The sequence below is a fragment of the Dermacentor andersoni genome, chromosome 1, assembly GCF_023375885.2.
Source record: "Dermacentor andersoni chromosome 1, qqDerAnde1_hic_scaffold, whole genome shotgun sequence".
Lineage (NCBI taxonomy): Eukaryota > Metazoa > Arthropoda > Arachnida > Ixodida > Ixodidae > Dermacentor > Dermacentor andersoni.
In genome coordinates this window covers 73,405,219-73,423,834 of record NC_092814.1, presented here as the reverse complement: position 1 = coordinate 73,423,834, position 18,616 = coordinate 73,405,219, and the positions used below count along the sequence as shown (strand labels likewise).

Below are 18,616 nucleotides of genomic sequence, written 5' to 3'. Positions count from 1 at the left end.
TATATTGGTCGGCGTCCGTTTTGCCCTTGACTATAAAAACCAGACGTTTTGTGGGAAAAGTGCCGAGGGCACCTACGTTGCTTCACAACATCCAGGAACTGCTTCACCGCATGGCATGAGCGATCAACTGGTCTTTTTGTATCCGAAGAATGGCAGTGTACTGAGCATTTATTTTTTCAGACACTATTCCTGGGTTATTTATCTTTGAAATGTATATTCTGAATTTCCTTTGAAATTAATGTTTTTGTAGATATGTGTCTTTATTGTTGTTTTTATCTACTGGCAGCAAAAATGGTGCTTTCTAGAATTATGTTTCACCTAATCATTTTTTTTTGTTTGTCAGCATATATTGGCCCAGAAAGCAGTTCGAGCGCTTTTTCGCTACCTGAGGGAAACAGACTTGAGTGCCAGACTGTAGACATCCTATACCTAAGTTCTCTCTCTCCCTCTTTCACTCCCCATTCCCCTCCCCACGTGTAGGGTAGCAAACTGGACTCAGTCTAGTTAACCTCCCTGCCTTTCTGTCTTCCCTTCTCTCTCTCTCTCTTGTCAGCATATGTTTTTGGAAAGAGCATTTCATTATGTACAATATGCTATGCTGTAGTGTGTGCTGGAATGGTATTTGTTGTGGTAAATCTTTTTCCGAGACCTATAAAAATGACCATTTTCTCGCAGTAACGAGAGAGTTAAGCCACTGTGGAGGGTTCCCTTTAGATGTTTTGGCAGCGTGTGGCTCAGCCTGGTTTTTGTCAGATTTGTGTGGTGTTTGAAACCGATATAGCTCAGCCCTGTTGTAACCATAGAGTTTCATACTACAATGACCAAAACAAAATTTGGTGGCTGCCAGTTGTTCAGTCACTATGAGAATCCTGTGTAATACCGGTGTCACACGTACACTTATCGTGATCGGCACCAGTCAAGATCAAAATTCTCGACTGCAATTGGCTCTCTCACGCATTTTGTACAAAGGAGCCAATCACAACCGAGGAATTCGATCCGGATTGGGCTCAGATCCGGATAGGGAAGTGCGCTGTGTGACGCCCGTATAACATGTATCACTTTTGCTACAAATTGGCATGATTTAATCAAGAAAGAATATTGTGCCTTCATTTACTTTTGTTGCGGTTTAATCGTTCCATGTCAGCTATATACATTCTTTAACAGACTAGTGTTCTGTTTGCCACAAATTTATTTTCTCACATAATTTCCACCACATCACAAAATAACGCCCACAAGCTTTTGTTTGGAGCAGTATCAGTTTGCCAGTAAATTGCCTCTGGAAGTCTTATGGCATTCAGCATCTCACTTGATGTTGGCACAAGGGGCTTAAGGAGCACATCATTGGTTAAATCACCAACACTTTAGCAACGTTGCCAAAGCTACTGACTCTGGGTTCAGTGCTCATGTGCTGCACATGCTTGGGCATGAATGGAGAGCAGGCAAAGGATGTATTGGAACTGTGAACAGGAAACTCTCCAAAGGAAGATCTGCTTGCACAAAAAAGTTCCTGTTTAGAGCACAGCTATTATAGGCATGTCTACTACCACCTCGGCCATCATGTATAAACTTCACACTTGTGTAGAGCCTATGAATTTGAGCAGAAGCCTCCAGTCATTCTCCAACGGTGGTGATTTCCTTGGTTGCTGGCAGAGTTGTCGCTACTGGCTTCGTGGCACCTGTGGCGAGTACACTGTGCCATTAGTTGCAAGCATAGAGTTCCCTCGCATTTCTAGAGGCAAAAGTGGTGCCAGCTGTTGTATGCATGAGAATTTCAGGCAGTGAAAGTCTGTGAAGGTTTAATCAGATTGGCATTCTTCTGAGAGAGCCAGGACACCTTGTAGAAATATCTGGTGGCCAGTATTATTCTCTCTGTCACAGTGGACTAAAAACAATTATTAAAAACAATTTAAGGTGCTGTCCTTCCTCTGCCATTGTGCAGGACCTTTTATAATGGAACATAAACACTTCCACTAGTGCATGGCTGTGTTGAATGTGAACAGTACCAGCAGGTCAAGAAAATCGAAGAAAACACAAGGTTTGCAATCACTTTTCATCAGTTTCGCTCAGTAGATTGCTGTATTAATTTTTACACCTTAAGTAAGCATTAATGCTATGTTAATACATATAGCATTAATGCTAGATGTATTACTAAAGAACCTGTATCTTTTATGAAGGTGTAATACCCAGACAGCTTTATTTGTGCATCAATCATGCAGCCATGGTTATGCTTTAGGCCAAGCCATGTTCAAGACAAGTCAAACATTACGCTTGCCAGCATTCCTGTTGTGTCACAACCATAAACTTGTACAAATGATGGCACTGGACTACGCTCAGGGTAGCATTCTTAGAAATTATATGGGTGCAAGATTCCACAGGAGCTGGAAAAGGAATGTGTGGACACGTGTAAGAAGTGAGAAAACTTCACAGCTCGAAGTGCTAGGTACTCTCCATGTGACAAAAAAATTGATTCTTGCCACTATACCATAGAATGGGCACCACAACAGCCTTTTGAAACTGGGCCTTGCTGCACTGCTCCCTTCAATGCCTTGAGTAGCATTCAATTCAGTTCCAACTTCTTTTGCTTTGCCTTTGCCACGTTTGTCCACCCCACCTACCTTTACTGTACAAATATGCAAGCACTCTCTCTGGCCACTGCTTTCATTACATTCAACAGACATCTAAAGACCATTTCCAATTACATGCTTGCATGAAAGTCACAAATGGTAACATCAAACTTGATTAATGTGATATCAATATTTTATTTTGTCAATTGCAGCAGAACTGCAGACAGTATTGGCTTGTCATCTTGGCAACAGTCTTGGCACTACAGATCTCCAAATTATGTTCTCACCATGAAAGAGTTCAATCGTGGTCTTTGTCAGCTTGTTGAGGTCACTGCAGACACAGATTCAGCTTGCCTTCAACAAACTTTCAGAATCTCATTCTTGCCACTGCACCCCGTCATCACCACCACTGGATATGGTGCGACAGTTACCAGCGTTCAGCATGTGGTTTGCACAATGTGCTGTGCATCATAAGGCGTTCGCTCTTGGGGCATTATACATTTACCATCCTGATAGTGCAACTGGTTGAGCAAGTTATTTAATTGAGGGGGGCCAGGTTTAATCCCTATTGATCTACTACATTTATTATTTGTCATTTACCGCATAAATGACATGATTCCAATTACACATACTATATACTCCCGACATACAGGCAATCGCCTGTGATACAAGTTGGATCCTCCCCATGAAGTTCCTTATTGTAGAGGTCAGCTTTTACAAACACCCTTGGTTATGTACATGTATCCAAACTCCTTGAAAACTGCACCAAGGTTCACTCGCACTGGTAGGCTCTTGCCTGTAAAAGGAAAAAACCCTTCAAGGACATGACTGCCACTAAAAAGCACATATACAGAAGCCGAGACAACACACTGACTGTAATGATGTATTCAAAAACAGTGACAAGTAAAAGTAGCATTTTTTTAAAAGTGCTTCCTGTGTCATCAGTGTTTTTGAGTCTTTGTTCCTGTGTATCCTTTTAGCAGCAATAATGTGCTTCAGCAGGTGCCAACTAGGCAAGCAGAAGGCTTTTTAGAAATACAATTTTTATGATGGCTCTGAATCAGGTTGACATGCGTCTCCCCAAAGTCCTGTAGGAGCTAAGCACATGTGCTGGGATGAAGATGACCACAGGTACATGGAAAAGTGCTTGTTGCACAACTATTGGCAAGTACGAATACCAATAGGAGGCTGTAGTTCTTGCTTGAAAGGTGGTATACACATGACTGAGAGCGAGCCTCCATTTTTCTTGCTTCACCTCATGCAAGGGTTTAATGTGGACATTCTATTTAACTCATTGGTGCCAACTATCTTCAAAGTTGTGGTCTGCTAGGTGCTACCATGCATAGTGAGTGAGAGGGACGTACAAAGGGAGAACTGCACTCCCACAAATAGCTTTGACAGAGTAGTATGAAGAGGTAGTATCAGCCAAGAATGTTCTTATCACCAGCCTTAGCTAAAGCAGTTTCAATGTTCAAAAATGTAAGGTAAGTGAAGCAGAAGAACGGCATGAAAAGAGAATAGGAGCAGAATAAGCATATCCAAGGACTTATATGTATATCTACATAAATATGGTGTATCCTTGGCCTATCCATTAATGTAGCTAAGTGCCATAGTCGAGGATTAAATTATCATTATAAACATGGCAGCCTTGCCATTCTGACATATCCTAGTTTTGTTACAAGTTTGGTGCAGTCAAAAGAATCTAACATTGTACATTGGAGCCACTTTGTTAAGTTGAGGACTTTGCGCTTGGGTGTCACAGAAACTTGCACAAATGGCAACAGGCCCAGCATTGCAAGTTGCTTTCATGATGGGTAGACTGCAATCGATTTTCTCAGATGAGCACTGATCTTTTTTTCAATTGTACAGAAACACAATCTTTCACTACTGGTGGTCGAATGGGATGGAAGACCAAATCAGACCAGCATGAGTGACCAGAGCATAAGGTCAAATGGAGTGTATTATATTCCATAATCGTATAATGGAACTCGATCAAAGAAACAGCCAGCACCAACAACAAATATTAGAGTTTGTGACGCAAACAGTCCTTTAGCATTCTTGGAGGTATTCTTTGGAAACAATATTATATGACTGAATATTTATAACTGGTTTTCATCTGCAAACATTAAGGACTGGCTTAGCTTGTAAGCATTATACAGCTTCTTTGCGACTATCCAATCCCTAAATCAATGGACCATCAGTCCAATAGATTGTGAGTAGAAATGTTCTCAGGGCAGTGTAATGTAAGGGGATGTGGTGAGGGGTTGGTAAGAATTGAGTGGAGGAATATGGTGTAGGGAGGGGGTATGGAGTTAAGAAAGAATCACTCGCCTCCAGCTGTGCACAACAGCACATATGTAAATAATCTGCTTACATAGCCATCTGTGCTATCCCTAAAGATGTGCTGGTGACTGGCTGTGTTCTCTACAAAATTACGCAATGAAGCAATAAATGGTACCTAAATATCCTCAATGCAACAAATATACTACGTCAAGTGCATAATTACTTCATCAAAGGAAACCTTTTTTTTTCTCTTCTTCATCGGGTTCCGGCATGTCTGTCCAGTTGCGTTCTCGCTGACTAAAGTGGACAGTGTTTTTCATTCAACCAGGCTGATCTCGCAGATGGTGTAATGAAAACTTGGTCAGTTCCATGTAAAAGAATTATAAGGAACTTGGTGAGGGGAATGGGAGAGAGGAATATGGTGAGGGGGAGGAGTGGCGAGGGAAAGTTGCATGCTTTTGCCACAATAATAATAAGTTTATTTTGGTTTACACCACCCTTCTTGTAGAAAGAGAAATTAAATAAGAACATGGCAAATGGACATTTCGCAGCAACAACTCATGCTGCAACTTCAAAATACAGTTGACCACAATGTAGCATACAAAACCAATGCAAAGAAACACAATGGAATTCCAGTAGATTTCAAAGAAGTCTTTCAGAATCATTATTGATGGTTTCTACTAGAATTTTTTGAAGTATTCATGCAACCAGAATTTTTGGTGATGATCATGAATACATACTTGTATTTACCTTCAAGGCATAATGAAGGGCTGGTATAAGTTTTAGGTCTCAGTGAAATTGATCAATTCATTGGGTTTTTAGCCCTGAAGCTGCATGGTGGGCCATGAAGGGCACCGTAGTGGAGCACTACAAATTCATTTTGATCACCTGTGTTCTTTGATGTGTACCTAAATACAAGTACATGAGCGTTTTTGCATTTTTCCCCCACCAAATGCAGCCACCATGGCTGGGAATCAAACCTACAACCTCGAGTGCAGCAGAAGGACACCACAGCCATTGAGCCACCGTGGCGGATAGATGACAGAGAAAGTAAACAGAGTGGAGAGATGGAGTGCTTTGGCTTTTTAAAGAATAAGCTCCAAAGCTGGGACAGTACTCTATAGCCTTCAAGTATAACACTAGACTCCTTGTGGGCTACCACTCTGGGAAGAGGCTGACCCAATGCTGACCCAGTGCCGACTCCACATTACATAACTCCACTCATAGCCCTCACTTTACTAGGACTGCTTAAGAGCACGCAGCACAATGTCCAATGACAAATGCCACTTACAGTGGGTGCCTTGCTACAAGATATTGGAGATTTTATAAGAGATTCATGATTTATGAAGAATCAGCCAATGACTGGCATCTACGGGTTGTCATTCTGGCTATGATGTCGCTGACAGCAGAAAAAGAGAGGGGGCCTCAAAAGCCACAGCAGGGAGTGAGCAAAAAGTTTAAGGTATGCGATATTGTAGGCTCCCTGCTTCATGCATCAAGATTATATTTGGCTCGCATGTTCATGGCAGCATTGTTTACTGATTTGCAAACATTTTCTTATCATACTCAAAAAGTGTTGCAGTACCCTTTTGAATATCTTGTACAATAACGAAATCAAGCTAATAGGCCTTTAATTCTTCAATTCTTTAACGCCTCCCTTCATAGCAGCTTAGACTTGTGCTATAGTCTAAGCAGCTCAAAGAAATTTTTGTTGCACTTAATCAACTGTTCTTGCCTGGTGCAGCACATTTCGCAAAGTTGTTGACAGACTTAATTTTCTTCGTCAAAGTGGATATGCGAGTTTCCATAAGCAACACAAAGGTGCATAGTCTATCGCTACAGCACCTCTCCTGATACACAGATTCTAGCATAACCTTTTGTGCCACTACACCAACTTAGTTGATATCAGCTGTGGAGAGCTGGACATCAGAATTCACATGGAAAGGCGCTAAAACAGAGAGGTGGCTAGCTCCAGGCATGGGCACTGGAGTGACAGTGCATGGCTTTGTCCGAGCTTTCTCTTGAAATATCGAGAGCTAAGGTAGAGAGAGAACCAAGTGGGTAACATACGCTCTCTTCCTATGCGTCCTTTGGGAATACCAGCGGATTTGTACCCATGCACTATAAGTCTTAGCACCCGCTATGCCGCAGTCATCCCAAACCATTGCTGCAGCATGCAGTCAGCATTTACGCTAACCCAACAAAATAAATGGTAAAGTAAGTTTATGTGAACACTTAAAAAAAAACTCAGTGCCCTTCCACTCTGTGAAGAAGGATGACCAGTGAAGCTGTGTATGTGGGCCCCTTAATGGCGAACTGCACTTCCGCCGTGGGTCGGCCTGGCATTGCACTATCTTTGGGATCGGCTCACGTATGGGGAGTGTTTAATGTCTGCTTCAATTCCGCCCTGGTGTTGACCCGGCATTGCACTATGTTTGGGATCGACTCATATATGGGGAGTGTTTAACGCCTGCTTCACTTCCGCTGCGGGTCGGCCCGGCATTGCACTATCTTTGGAATGTTTTTCTACACGCGGACACAATAGCGGGGAAAGTAGCCCCTTAACAGCTTCATTGTAAAAATGTGAATTGGTTATATGATTCAGTATTTTTTCTGTTGCAGCTGGTTGTATTTACATATCAGTGCAAAAAAAAGATGACCACATAGCTAGAAGCATCTTTTATCAGCGATTACGTAGGTTTCCCGCTGTCATTGTAGCCTTTGATGGCAGACTTGCACACATTACAGGAAAAAAGTAACCAATTATGATTACACTTAAATCGTTCAAAAATGTTATTTATTACAGTGACCAATTAATGCTCCATGAAAGCAACTGAGTAATTACTAAACAGTAATCAGTTACTTTACCATTATTTTTCTTCCAGCTGTTATTGGCACTGCACAAATACAGTAAATAAAAACAGCTGCCCTGGCTTTTTAGTGTGTCCTCAGCAGCCCTTCACATGTTTATCTTCACTAGTAATTGCTTTTCAAAATTTTCGTTAGTCACCTTTTTTTTTTTCTCATTATCTTGTGAGGACGTCAACAGCAACAATGAAAAGTCGCTCTGTGCGTGTTGAGGGAAAAGGCGGTGTTGTAACCTACAAACACCGGATGGCAAAATGATCAAATAAAGGTCGGGAACTATCCCATGACAATGAAATAAGCAAAGTCTGAATTCGCTAAACATGAACACTCTGACGTGGTGCCACTCGTGGCAAATAGATATGCGAAACCATTGCCAGATGCAGAATGTGGTGCAACAATACAAGCCCCATGACCTGTCATTAAGATGAGGAAACAAATACTGAGTGCCCGGTTTGCCTGTCTAAGGATGTAAATCCCCAAGGCTGCTGCCTGGAGTGATCGCGCGTGTTCTACTATAGTTCCCACCACATTGAAGTGCTCAAAGCTGTATCACCCATCACAGTTTGTCTTGTCTATAAAATAACTGGTTACTGTCATTGGACCAGGCAGGATTCCATAAAGGCTGCTCAACAATAGACCATATTCACACTATCAATCAGGTGATAGAAAAATGTGCGGAATATAAACAACCTTTATATATAGCTTTCATTGATTACGAGAAAGCGTTTGATTCAGTCGAAACCTCAGCAGTCATGGAGGCATTGCGGAATCAGGGTGTAGACGAGCCGTATGTAAAAATACTGAAAGATATCTATAGCAGCTCCACAGCCACCATAGTCCTCCATAAAGAAAGCAACAAAATCCCAATAAAGAAAGGCGTCAGGCAGGGAGATACGATCTCTCCAATGCTATTCACAGCGTGCTTACAGGAGGTATTCAGAGACCTGGATAGGGAAGAATTGGGGATAAGAGTTAATGGAGAATACCTTAGTAACTTGCGATTCGCTGATGATATTGCCTTGCTTAGTAACTCAGGGGACCAACTGCAATGCATGCTCACTGACCTGGAGAGGCAAAGCCGAAGGGTGGGTCTAAAAATTAATCTGCAGAAAACTAAAGTAATGTTTAACAGTCTCGGAAGAGAACAGCAGTTTATAATAGGTAGTGAGGCACTGGAAGTGGTAAGGGAATACATCTACTTAGGACAGGTAGTGACGGCGGATCCGGATCATGAGACTGAAATAATCAGAAGAATAACAATGGGCTGGGGTGCGTTTGGCAGGCATTCTCAGATCATGAACAGCCGGTTGCCATTATCCCTCAAGAGAAAAGTTTATAACAGCTGTGTCTTACCAGTACTCACGTACGGGGCAGAAACCTGGAGGCTTACGAAAAGGATTCTACTTAAATTGAGGACGACGCAACGAGCTATGGAAAGAAGAATGATAGGTGTAACGTTAAGGGATAAGAAAAGAGCAGATTGGGTAAGGGAACAAACGCGAGTTAATGATATCTTAGTTGAAATCAAGAAAAAGAAATGGGCATGGGCAGGACACGTAATGAGGAGGGAAGATAACCGATGGTCATTAAGAGTTACGGAATGGATTCCAATGGAAGGGAAGCGTAGCAGAGGGCGGCAGAAAGTTAGGTGGGTGGACGAAATTAAGAAGTTTGCAGGGACAACATGGCCACAATTAGTACATGACCGGGGTAGTTGGAGAAGTATGGGAGAGGCCTTTGCCCTGCAGTGGGCATAACCAGGCTGATGATGATGATGATGTCATTGACTATTGAAAAAAATTATTGAAGTGCAGTAGCCCATACCGAGTAAACAAAGTAATTGATCAGTTACATAACTACCAAAAAATGTAATTGATTACAATTAATTACATGTAATTCATTAAGTAAAAGTCTGTTTGATGGTGACCAATTTTAAACACACCCAAGTATTTCTAATCAACCTGTGCTGCCAATCGACGAACCACACTGAAATCCTCGGAAGGCTGCTGTCACTCCTAAAATGACATTAAACCTTTTCATTTGTTCTTTTCAGTTTCTTCAGTTGCAGTTTGTGCAAAAGCAATATTTCCTTCTTAACAGAGCAACGAATTGGGCTATTTTGTGTACATCCACTGTTTTTGCGCTTGTGCAGCACACACTAATGGGGACAACAGGAACCCCGACTAAGAAGGAAAACACAACGACACCAAAGAAACGCAAACTACAACCATTAGACCAGACCACATATTTAACTGAAAACAATGATGCATTGCAGCTGCATGAGCAAGCTGGGAATCAAGTCAACAAATCCACTCAATCGTGTCCTCACATTTATTTCTCCCTATATTATTCTTCACTATTTACATATAAATGCATCACATGCATATGTAATTTCGGCATCACTAAGCATGACTGAAGGTGGGCTCATACACTTGTCTTCTTATTCTTTCTCTAAAGCCTCTCGAATTTCTCTTGTGAATTTTTCTTTAGCGACAACTGTTGTCTTGCCAAAGTTTGGCATACATTGCACATCCTACAATGTATGGCCAGATTGTTGGACTTGGCTATTTGCTGCCTTGCATATCAGTGTTTTCTGAGCCTGTCATTGAGACAATCCCGTCTGGCCCATGTATACCTTGCCGCATGAAAATGGGAATGCCCAGAAAAATAGGGGAAAAAGAATAATGAATGAACTAAGAGACCGGTAATTCTGCCTTACATACACAATCTGTCGCATCGCCTAAAAAAGGTAGCTGAGAGGCATGACGTCCCAGTGCTCTGCTTTGGGCCAAGCTTTTTTGGGCCAAAAAAGTACATTCTGATAAGGAGCTTACACAAGGAACATGTGGCATGGAACATGTGGCGTGTAACATGTGGTGTGAAACATGCGGTGTGAAAAATGTGCAAAAGTTTGTGGATTGTGTATGAAATGTGATCTACAAGATCCTGCTTTCATGTGGCAAGGTATACGTAAACTCGTGCCAAATGCACGTGCCAGCACAAGGAACATCTTTATTGTATGTTTTACACACTAATCCAGATGACAAATAACAGTTCCTCAGATACTAATACGTGAAAGATGTAGTAAGGTGATGTTCACCAACTATTGCCATTTGACGCAGAGGGCAAGCAATGATGCATTATAAGCAGGTTAGCAATTATTTGAATTCTTTCAGACTTCTGACAACAAATTTTTGCTAGTGGTAATGATAGTGGTAAGCTCCCAGTCAGGATCTGGCAACGCCTGCCGTATGCACTTCAACCTTTTTAGTCTTCTGTACATTTCCTTCTCCTGATGAGGGTCCTCTACGAGTAATTGACCTAGATAAATATACCTCGTCACCGAATCTAGAGGCTGACTGGCGATCCCGAACTGTTGTTTCATTGCCAGGCTATTGGTCATTATCTTTGTCTTGTGCATATTAATCTTCAACCTTACTCTTACACTTTCTCTATTAAGGTCCTCAATCATTTGTTGTAATTCATCCTGTGCTGCTGAATAGGACAATGTCATCTGCAAACTGAAGGTTGCAGAGATATTTGCCATTGATCTTCACTCCCAAGCCTTCCCAGTTTAATAGCTTGAATACTTCTTCCAAGCATGCAGTGAATAGCATTAGAGAGATTGTCTCCTTGCCTGACCCCTTTCTTTATAGGTGTCTTTCTACTTTTCTTGTGGAGAACCAAGGTAGCTGTGGAATGTTTGTAGACCTTTCCCAAGATATTCACGTATGCCTCCTGTACTCCTTGATTACGTAATGCCTCTATGACTGCTGGTATCTCTACTAAATCAAATGCTTTTTCATAATCTATGAAAGCCATATGGAGAGGTTGATTGTACTCTGCAGATTTCTCGATTACATGACATGGATGTGATCCACTGTACAATATCTTTTCCTGAAGCCAGCCTGTTCTCTTGGTTGGCTTAAGTCAAGTGTTGCCCTTATTCTATTGGAAATTATCTTGATGAATATTTTATACAATACTGAAAGTAAGCTAATGGGCCTATAATTTTTAAATTCTAACGTCTCCCTTTTTGTGGATGAGTATAATGTTGGTATTCTTCTAGTTCTCTGGAACCCTTAACGTCGTAAGACATTTTGTATAAAGGGCCACAAGCTTTTCAAGCGTGATATCTCCTCCATCTCTGATTAAATTGACTGTTATTCCATCTTCTCCTGCCACTTTTCCCCAGGTCATGTTTAGCAATGCCCTTATAACTTCATTGTTAGTTATAGAAGGAGCCTGTGTACCCTGTTCATTGCTACTTTGAATGAAGGTAGCATGGCTCCTTTGGGTACTGTACAGGTCAGTACAGAACTCTTCTGCTGCATTTACTATATCTTCTAAATTGTTGATGACATTACCCTGCTTATCTTTCAGTGCATACATCTTGGCTTGTCCTATGCCAAGTTTTCTTCGCACTGATTTTATTGTGTTCATTTTTTACGGCTTCCTCAGCCTTTCTCACATTATAATTTAGAATAGCCCTTACTTCTTCTTTGGTCAATTTTGACAGTTCCATGAATTCTATCTGATCTCTTGAGTTGTACACTTTCAGGCTTTGTCATTTCTTTATTAGGTCCTTTGTTAATTGGGAGAGCTTACCTACTGGTTGCCTTGGTGTCTTACCTCCTACTTCAGTTGCTGCTTCTGAAGCCAGCCTAGTTAGGGTTTTATTCATTACCTCTATGCAAATGCATCGAGCTTATTCTGCACCTGGATGACAATATCTAATTGAACGGCTCGTGTACACAGAATGATGACCTGCCCTCCCCCCTTCACTGCTGGCGTTGTTCACTTCTCTAGGGCCATGCAGTTTTCTTTTCAATGCAATTATCATCCTTTGGCTACTTCAGTCATTTTCAGCCTATCTATCTGCTTATCTAAGCAGCCTCTTACGCTGACCCAGTGATCCAAGTTGTTTACCATCTTGAACAACTAGGTACGCACTCAAGATCGCGATACCATTGTGGTCATTTTGTCATCGTTATTTCAACTTCGTGATCTGACTCCTGTCATGCCATTGCCATCATGCCTTCAACACCGACTCAGTGGCTCAAGTTGCCTAATAGCTTGGGACACTAGATATTTGCTAGTGGTCATGATGCCGCCGTGGTTGTCACAGTGTTATCATTCCAGCTTTGTCGTCCGACTCTCATCATGCCATCGTCGTCATACAGTGATCATGCATTTGTTGTCACACCGCCGTTGTGATGCCATCGAGGTCATTCCAACGTGGTCATTCCAGTTTCGTCATTCGACTCGTCATATCATCATCGTCGAGCCTCATTGTCATACAGGCTTCCTGATACAGTCGTCGTCATGCCATTGTCGTCATCCCACTGTCCACATAAAGTTGTTGCAACGCCGTTGTGGTCATTCCATCATCATCATCTGATTCAAATTATGCTGTCATCATTACACCATCGTCATCATGCTGTTGTTTTACCATTCTCGTTATTCAGTAACATCCTATTGTCATCAAGCCATTATCACAATACCGCCTTCATCGTTCTATTGATGTCACTCCTTCTTTGCCATTCTATCATACTAGGCCTTTGTCATTCAATCGTGATTATGCCACTATTGCCATGTCACCTTGTTATGCCATCATATTCAGACAGTCACTATCACACATTTATTGTCACAGTCGTCATGCTGTCGTGGTCGTGCCATCGCTGTCAATCCACCTTCGTTATCCAACACTCGGTATGCCATCGTTGTCATACAGGCTTCACAGGCTTCATGATACAGTCGTCATCACGCCACTGTCGTGATACATTTATCATCATCCCATTTTCCTCATACCGTTGTCATGCCATCGTTGTCATTGCGTCGTCGTCATGCATTTGTTATCATACCGTCGTTATGATGCCGTCACGGTCGATATGTCATCGTTATTCTAAATCAGACATATCCTACTCTTGTCATGCCGTCGCCGCCACGTAATTGTCGTCACGCCATCGTTGCCACACAGTCATAGTCTTATCATTGCGTTATGCTGTCATTTTAACTCTATAACTACAGTAACATCATGCTATTGTTGCCAAGCCGTCGTCACCATACTCCCTTCGTCGATCCATCGACATGTTTCCTTCTTCGTCATTCTATCGTAATGCATGCTGTCGTCATTCAATCGTGATTATGCTGGCACCGTCGTCATTGCGTCGTCGTGCCATCGTCGTGACGCTGTCCTCGTTATGTCATCATCATCCTCTTTTTACGAATTGTCATCTCATTATCGTCATCCCGTCGTCATCATACCACCTTGCCGTTTCATCGACGTCATTTCTTCTTCATTACATTGTCGTCACTGCGTCGGCGTCATACAGTCATTGTCATGCCGCCATGCTCATGGGCTACATGGGCAAGTGAGTGCCATGAGAAAGTGGGCAATGCCAGGGTATGTCGCATAAAGCTAAAACAACGGAAGTCTGAGAGTGACCACTACAGATTTTAAATAAACGTATCTTCAGAAATACTGGGTGCCGCTACATTGCTCGAATGCTAATCGCATTGCCATGGACAGTCATCGTGAAATGACTTCTGCCGGAATTTTTTCTGCACATGCTAGTGATGATGTGCTTTGAGAATCCCATCTGATCGAACTTTCCAAGCTCTTAAGATGATCCATCGCCATAGAAATAGATGCACACCATGTGGTTACCACCTCACCTCTGCCACGCGCTATGTGCGCGTGCGTTTAGCACCTGCGTCGCACAGCCTGTACCTGTTTGGAGCGCTAACTGTACCGACACAGCGGGGATTAAAATGTTCAGCTCAAAAGCATGCTCGAATATAAGTGACACTGGGAGATGCTGATCTCTACCGAATATATGTAACTTCTTCAGAAAGCTGATCGTACCGATCATTTGCAGCAACAGGTTGGTTGTAGCACTGTAGCACTCCAACTGTAGTTTCAGATGTTCTGTTTGAACATGGCGCCATATTGAAGTATCTCAAAACAAGACGCCGGCAGCGCCGAGCGTCACAAATAGAAATAATTTAAGCAAATATTTTTTGTTCATACGCTTTCTCAGCTAACATTTATTATAGTTTATACTCATGCGTCTACTTGTTCTGAAAGTAGGCTAGCATTTTTTTAAAACTACAAGTTGCATTATTATTCGGCTTGGCTTAACGTGTGTTGTGGCTCGAGAGTCGAGTCAAGTCCTACTTGTTCTGTGTTGTGGCTGGAGTGTACAGTAGTAATTGTGACTGGTTCACTTTTGATCTTGCGGCGTCGTTGCAGTTATTTCTCGCGGTTTCGTGGCCTTTTCGTGATGTGTTGCTGATTATAATGTCATCAACCAAGTCCGGTCGTTGTGGTAGCCAGGAAGCTAAGCCAGGACCGACGCTACTTGACAAGGGGCAGAATGTCAGCGAGAAAATTCAGGCTCTGAAACACATCGACACATTGTACTGCCTGTCTTTCACGCTGCTGCTCACGACCTGCTACTGGTAAAGGTGTAAAGCTCGATTAACGGTGTTGTTTTGATTTCTTTTTTTAGCTACAGCCAGGCTCCACCGGGTCTAATTCAGGAGGAAAAGGAGAATCCCGAAGACTGTATTCCTGACTTGCCAGAGAACAAACATGCGCGAGAGTTTCTGTCAAAGGCACCTACGAAGGGTCTGTGGATGCCCCTGGGAAAGGAAGTTAAAGTAATGAAATGTGCGTGATATACTGTAGCACCGCTAGTACATGAGACGTTCAACATCAGACGCTCTTTTCCAATAGGTTGGAGGTGCAAAGCCTACGGACATAGGACAGGAGACAGGGAGTGTCCTATGTTCCTCAGTGGAAACTCTGCAAGCGAGAAGTTTAGATTTGTAAGTGCACTATGAAAGTTGCATTTATTCCGAACTACTTTTAAAGTGCGTCAGAGCGCTACTTCATTCCTAGGTGCATGAAGATCCGATGCACGAGTTCGTGAAAGAAAGCAAAGCGACTGAAAAGCAGGAACGGTAAGTTCGCCCTTTGGTGGGGATTAACGATCCGATGCATTAGTTGAGGAAATATTTGTTCATCTGCCGTCTTTCGTTAGCGTCATGTACTCGTAGGGCATGAGGTTGGTGCTCTTGGGTATTGGGGAACAAACGATGGAATGAACGCATTACGGCTATGGTCACTGAAAGATAACGGACGAAATTGTATCGCTGTCAAGCTGTGTCTTGCCTTCTACCTGTCGTTTTATTAAATCGTGCATGACCGATCATATCGACAAGTGTAATATGTTTCAGTCAGCTTTTTCGAGTGTGTATATTCGCTTTTCTTTTTTTATTATTTCATGATAGAATTCGCCAGCTGCAGGAACTTCTTGAAGGATCGTCGGATTCTGACAGCAGCTCAAGCTCTTCAAGCAGCAGTAGCTCCCCGGGAGAATCGAGAAAGCGTCGCCGCAAGCACAGCCACTCAAAACACGAGTCCAGAAAAAAGCAGAAGCACCATCGTAAATCTAAGAAGCGTAGAAGAAAGTGAACTCTTCCACTTCTTTTGTCGCATTCATAATTGCCTTAGTTATATCGTGCATACCACATTAAATAAATATTTCGTATCATACAGATTTGCGTTGATTGTTGGCAATGATGAAAGCGGGATGAAGACCTCTACGCATAACTTTCATCTAGGATCTCTTCACGCGCATTTCTGAAGTCCCTGGATAAACTTTCTTCAATAGCAGTGCGACCAGTGACTTGAGATGTATGAGCTCCTCTGCGATATGTGCAGTCGGCGTCAAAGAATTACGGACCGGTGGATCTGAGGAAGCGTTGAATTTCGGAGCAGTTGGCGAGCATAGCCAACAAGCGTACATCACCGTGTTCACATAACTAGTACAGTGTGAAAGTTGGAACACCAAGCTAAGCGAATATTCAACTTTATTTTTATCGGAATCCGCAGCGGTGCGTAAACTTCGTCGCCGACCGTACACTGTCAAACAGCTAAAAGCACACAACTGAAAATAATAAAGAGCACTCTACACCTTCTCAAGTTCCTGTGCCACAAAAATTGCTACCTAATTGCTTTTGCAACAATGAATAAGCCATTCGTTCACCTTAGCGTATGTGTAGTAGCAGGCATGCCATGCATGGGGGAGGTGGGCTGTAGACTTTGTGCTCCCAGCATAATGCTGGGAGCTCAAAGCATCATAAAATGTGTAGTCCTGCGGCCAACCACCATCTGCTAGCAACTTACCCTACCCATGAGTGATCCTCGGCGAAAAATTTATAAAATAGATCTGTCCTTGAGGAGTGAGGCCGAACCTTGAGTTCCTGGTCCATGCGTTATGACAGGTAGTGTGCTGGTCGACTACGGAGGCGCTCTGGGGCCCAAGCCCCCTCCGGAAAACTCCGGAGGGGGCTGAACCCCCTCTCCCCCCCCCCCCAGACGCACACATCTAAAGTGCCATTGCCAGAGCTTTGTCACCCACATCATTTGAGGCTTCTTTTGACTTTCCTCGACCTTCTCACTTGAAATTTTACTGGGGCTAATAGCTTACTGCATCATTGTTGGCGCGGACGTGCACGGATTTTAATTCATACTTTCGCTTTATTTCTGCAAATCCCGACAATGAAAGGACACGCGCATTAGAAGCACTAGCGCCTGCTGCCTCATCCGTATTTTCTCACTTCAACATCGTTTTAAATTTTCACTGTAAACACGATGCACATACACAATATAAATAAGTATACACACACCACAAAGTTCAATATGTCTTTGAAAGAGATGGAGGTAGCCAATTAAAAATTATTTCTAAAGGTATGGACAGCGTATGCCGAGATAATGAATATGTTGCTGTATATTCACCACGCTTCAAATTGCATTGCGAGGCTTTTTTGACCATGAAAAAAACCTATTCATAGACCCCTTCGGCAGAGTCTTTTATCAATGGCGTGTAAAATGCACGTGAATGTTGTGTGTCTGAGTATTGCTTCTCTTTCCAGTAAGCAATGCTAACGATTCTAGAAAAAAAAATAATAACAAATTACAACATTATTAGGGATGGAAACATCTTCATCATCATCATCATCATCATCAGCCTAGTTACGCCCACTGCAGGGCAAAGGCCTCTCCCATACTTCTCCAACTACCCCGGTCATGTACTAATTGTGGCCATGTTGTCCCTGCAAACGTCTTAATGTCATCTGCCCACCTAACTTTCTGCCGCCCCCTGCTACGCTTCCCTTCTCTTGGAATCCAGTCCGTAGCTCTTAGTGACCATCGGTTATCTTCCCTCCTCATTACATGTCCGGCCCATGCCCATTTCTTTTTCTTGATTTCAACTAAGATGTCGTTTACCCGCGTTTGTTGCCTCACCCAATCTGCTCTTTTCTTATCCCTTAACGTTACACCCATCATTCTTCTTTCCATAGCTCGTTGCGTCGTTCTCAATTTCAGCAGAACCCTTTTCGTAAGCCTCCAGGTTTCTGCCCCATATGTGAGTACTGGTAACACACAGCTGTTGTACACTTTCCTTTTGAGGGATAGTGGCAACCTACTGTTCATGATTTGAGAATGCCTGCCAAACGCACCCCAACCCATTCTTATTCTTCTGGTTATTTCAGTCTCATGATCCGGATCCGTGGTCACTACCTGCCCTAAGTAGATGTATTCCCTTACCACTTCCAGTGTTTCGCTACCTATCGTAAACTGCTGTTCTCTTCCGAGACTGTTAAACAGTACTTTAGTTTTCTGCAGATTAATTTTCAGACCCACCCTTCTGCTTTGCCTCTCCAGGTCAGTGAGCATGCATTGCAATTGGTCTCCTGAGTTACTAAGCAAGGCAATATCATCAGCGAATCGCAAGTTGCTAAGGTATTCTCCATCAACTTTTATCCCCAATTCTTCCCACTCCAGGCCTCTGAATACCTCCTGTAAACATGCTGTGAATAGCATTGGA

General features: G+C 42.7%; 1 protein-coding gene and 1 long non-coding RNA gene across 3 annotated transcripts; one reads left to right on the top strand and one right to left on the bottom strand.

Annotated features, from left to right (window-relative positions):
* Positions 1-1,171: 1,171 nt before the first annotated feature.
* Positions 1,172-14,677, bottom strand: LOC129380503 (uncharacterized). Of its 2 annotated transcripts, none has more exons than XR_008608587.2 (2): positions 14,584-14,677; positions 1,172-3,360 (listed from the first exon to the last, which is right to left on the bottom strand). It is a non-coding gene; the product is annotated as an uncharacterized lncRNA (long non-coding RNA). The 2 variants fall into 2 exon arrangements; XR_008608586.2 differs by lacking the exon at positions 14,584-14,677 and adding an exon at positions 5,071-5,434.
* Positions 14,678-14,879: 202 nt separating this feature from the next.
* On the top strand, positions 14,880-16,280 carry LOC126545966 (retinitis pigmentosa 9 protein-like). Its single transcript, XM_055061619.2, has 5 exons — positions 14,880-15,137; positions 15,230-15,390; positions 15,457-15,548; positions 15,622-15,683; positions 16,014-16,280. Exons 1-5 carry the CDS (start codon positions 15,019-15,021, stop codon positions 16,195-16,197), a joined length of 618 nt encoding a protein of 205 aa, XP_054917594.1. The 5' UTR covers positions 14,880-15,018; the 3' UTR covers positions 16,198-16,280.
* Positions 16,281-18,616: the final 2,336 nt, after the last annotated feature.

Excerpts from the sequence above, each read along its gene's own strand:
- LOC126545966 (XM_055061619.2), top strand. The coding sequence starts at position 15,019 with ATGTCATCAACCAAGTCCGGTCGTTGTGGTAGCCAGGAAGCTAAGCCA. Across the intron at positions 15,138-15,229 it reads CTGAAACACATCGACACATT|CTACAGCCAGGCTCCACCGG; the intron begins GTACTGCCTGTC and ends TTCTTTTTTTAG. Across the intron at positions 15,549-15,621 it reads CAAGCGAGAAGTTTAGATTT|GTGCATGAAGATCCGATGCA; the intron begins GTAAGTGCACTA and ends CTTCATTCCTAG.